The sequence below is a fragment of the Sinocyclocheilus grahami genome, unplaced genomic scaffold (genome assembly GCF_001515645.1).
Source record: "Sinocyclocheilus grahami isolate Dianchi unplaced genomic scaffold, SAMN03320097.WGS_v1.1 scaffold256.1, whole genome shotgun sequence".
Lineage (NCBI taxonomy): Eukaryota > Metazoa > Chordata > Actinopteri > Cypriniformes > Cyprinidae > Sinocyclocheilus > Sinocyclocheilus grahami.
Genome location: NW_015505435.1, coordinates 972,962 through 974,093, shown reverse-complemented (window position 1 = coordinate 974,093; position 1,132 = coordinate 972,962). Strand labels below are relative to the sequence as shown.

Genomic DNA, 1,132 nt, shown 5'->3' with positions numbered 1-1,132 from the left:
GGTCACAACCACCCCTCAACCGAAGGGGTGGAGCCACATGGGAAGCCAAGAGACGGCCCAAGGGGAACCGACACTCACAGACACAAGCACCGAGCTCGGACTGCCAGCAGCAGAACCCCTCTCAACAGGCCCTGGACAAGCCCAAATATAAACCATCCACAGAACAGAACCAGAAAGCTACATCTGAATCAGCAGAGATCATGAGACTTTTAAAGGAACTCTTCCAAGAAAAGCACCATAAGGGAGGGAAAAGGGATGAGTCAGATCAGTTATGACTAAGCACTAGCTCTGACCCCAATGCCCACTCAGAGTCCCCTCAAAATGAACTTACCAACCAGATCACTGTTAATCCACTGTTAACCACAGAACCAGATATCCCATCACCAAGTGGTGACATCACTCAACCACCTCAGCTGACTGTGGAACCACCAGAACCAGCCAACATCCCGCAACACACCTCCAGCCAGGACCGCAACATACCAGAAAGTGCAGTTTTGGTGGTCTGCCTCCCTGTCGAGCCACACAAGACCAGCTCTGACTGCTTGCCAATCACCACACAAGCCCCAGTGCCGAGACTCCTAGGGAACCTAATCGAAAGTGGGGTGGCAAAAAAACTCTACCTGGCCATCACATTAGAAAATGAGGTGAGACTGGATGCCCTAGTGGACACTGGAGCTGACCTCACTTTATTGTCAAGCCAACTTTTTGACAGACTTCAAAGTAAAGTCAAGAGACAGAATTGAACTCTTAACTATCAGAGGTGTGTGCTTAATGTGCAATCCTACAGCCAAAATGAGGTCCAACTTGAACAGGTAGCTCCCATTCACCTGGCCATCGGCCCTATGATCTTTGTGCACCCTGTGTACATTTCTCCATTGGACACATATCCTCTCCTCATTGGCAAAGACCTGCTAGATCGCTTTGAGCCATTGCTAGATTTTAAACAACTGAAAATCTGGGCTCAAGTGCGAGAACCTCTGCCTCCTCAGTCACCCAGACCACCCCAGACAGACTGTCAGGTCACAAAGGTCGCGGGAAATCTCGCCGCCAGCCGCGGGAACGTCTCGTCCCAAGAGCAAAGTTCAAGGTCGCTGCTCTGTACTTTCCAGTTAGCCAAAGACTCTGACACATA

At 50.4% G+C, this 1,132-nt stretch overlaps 1 protein-coding gene across 2 annotated transcripts in view; it reads left to right on the top strand.

Annotated features, from left to right (window-relative positions):
- LOC107598794 (uncharacterized) overlaps window positions 1–1,132 on the top strand; it is a 29,918-nt gene that overhangs the window by 27,864 nt on the left and 922 nt on the right. Inside the window, exon 3 of one of the 2 annotated variants that reach the window (XM_016290227.1) lies at window positions 1–89. In XM_016290227.1, the coding sequence (XP_016145713.1) occupies window positions 1–89 (89 nt within the window). Of the gene's footprint in view, window positions 338–1,132 lie in introns of those variants that run through there. The other variant, XM_016290226.1, reaches the window with a different exon arrangement.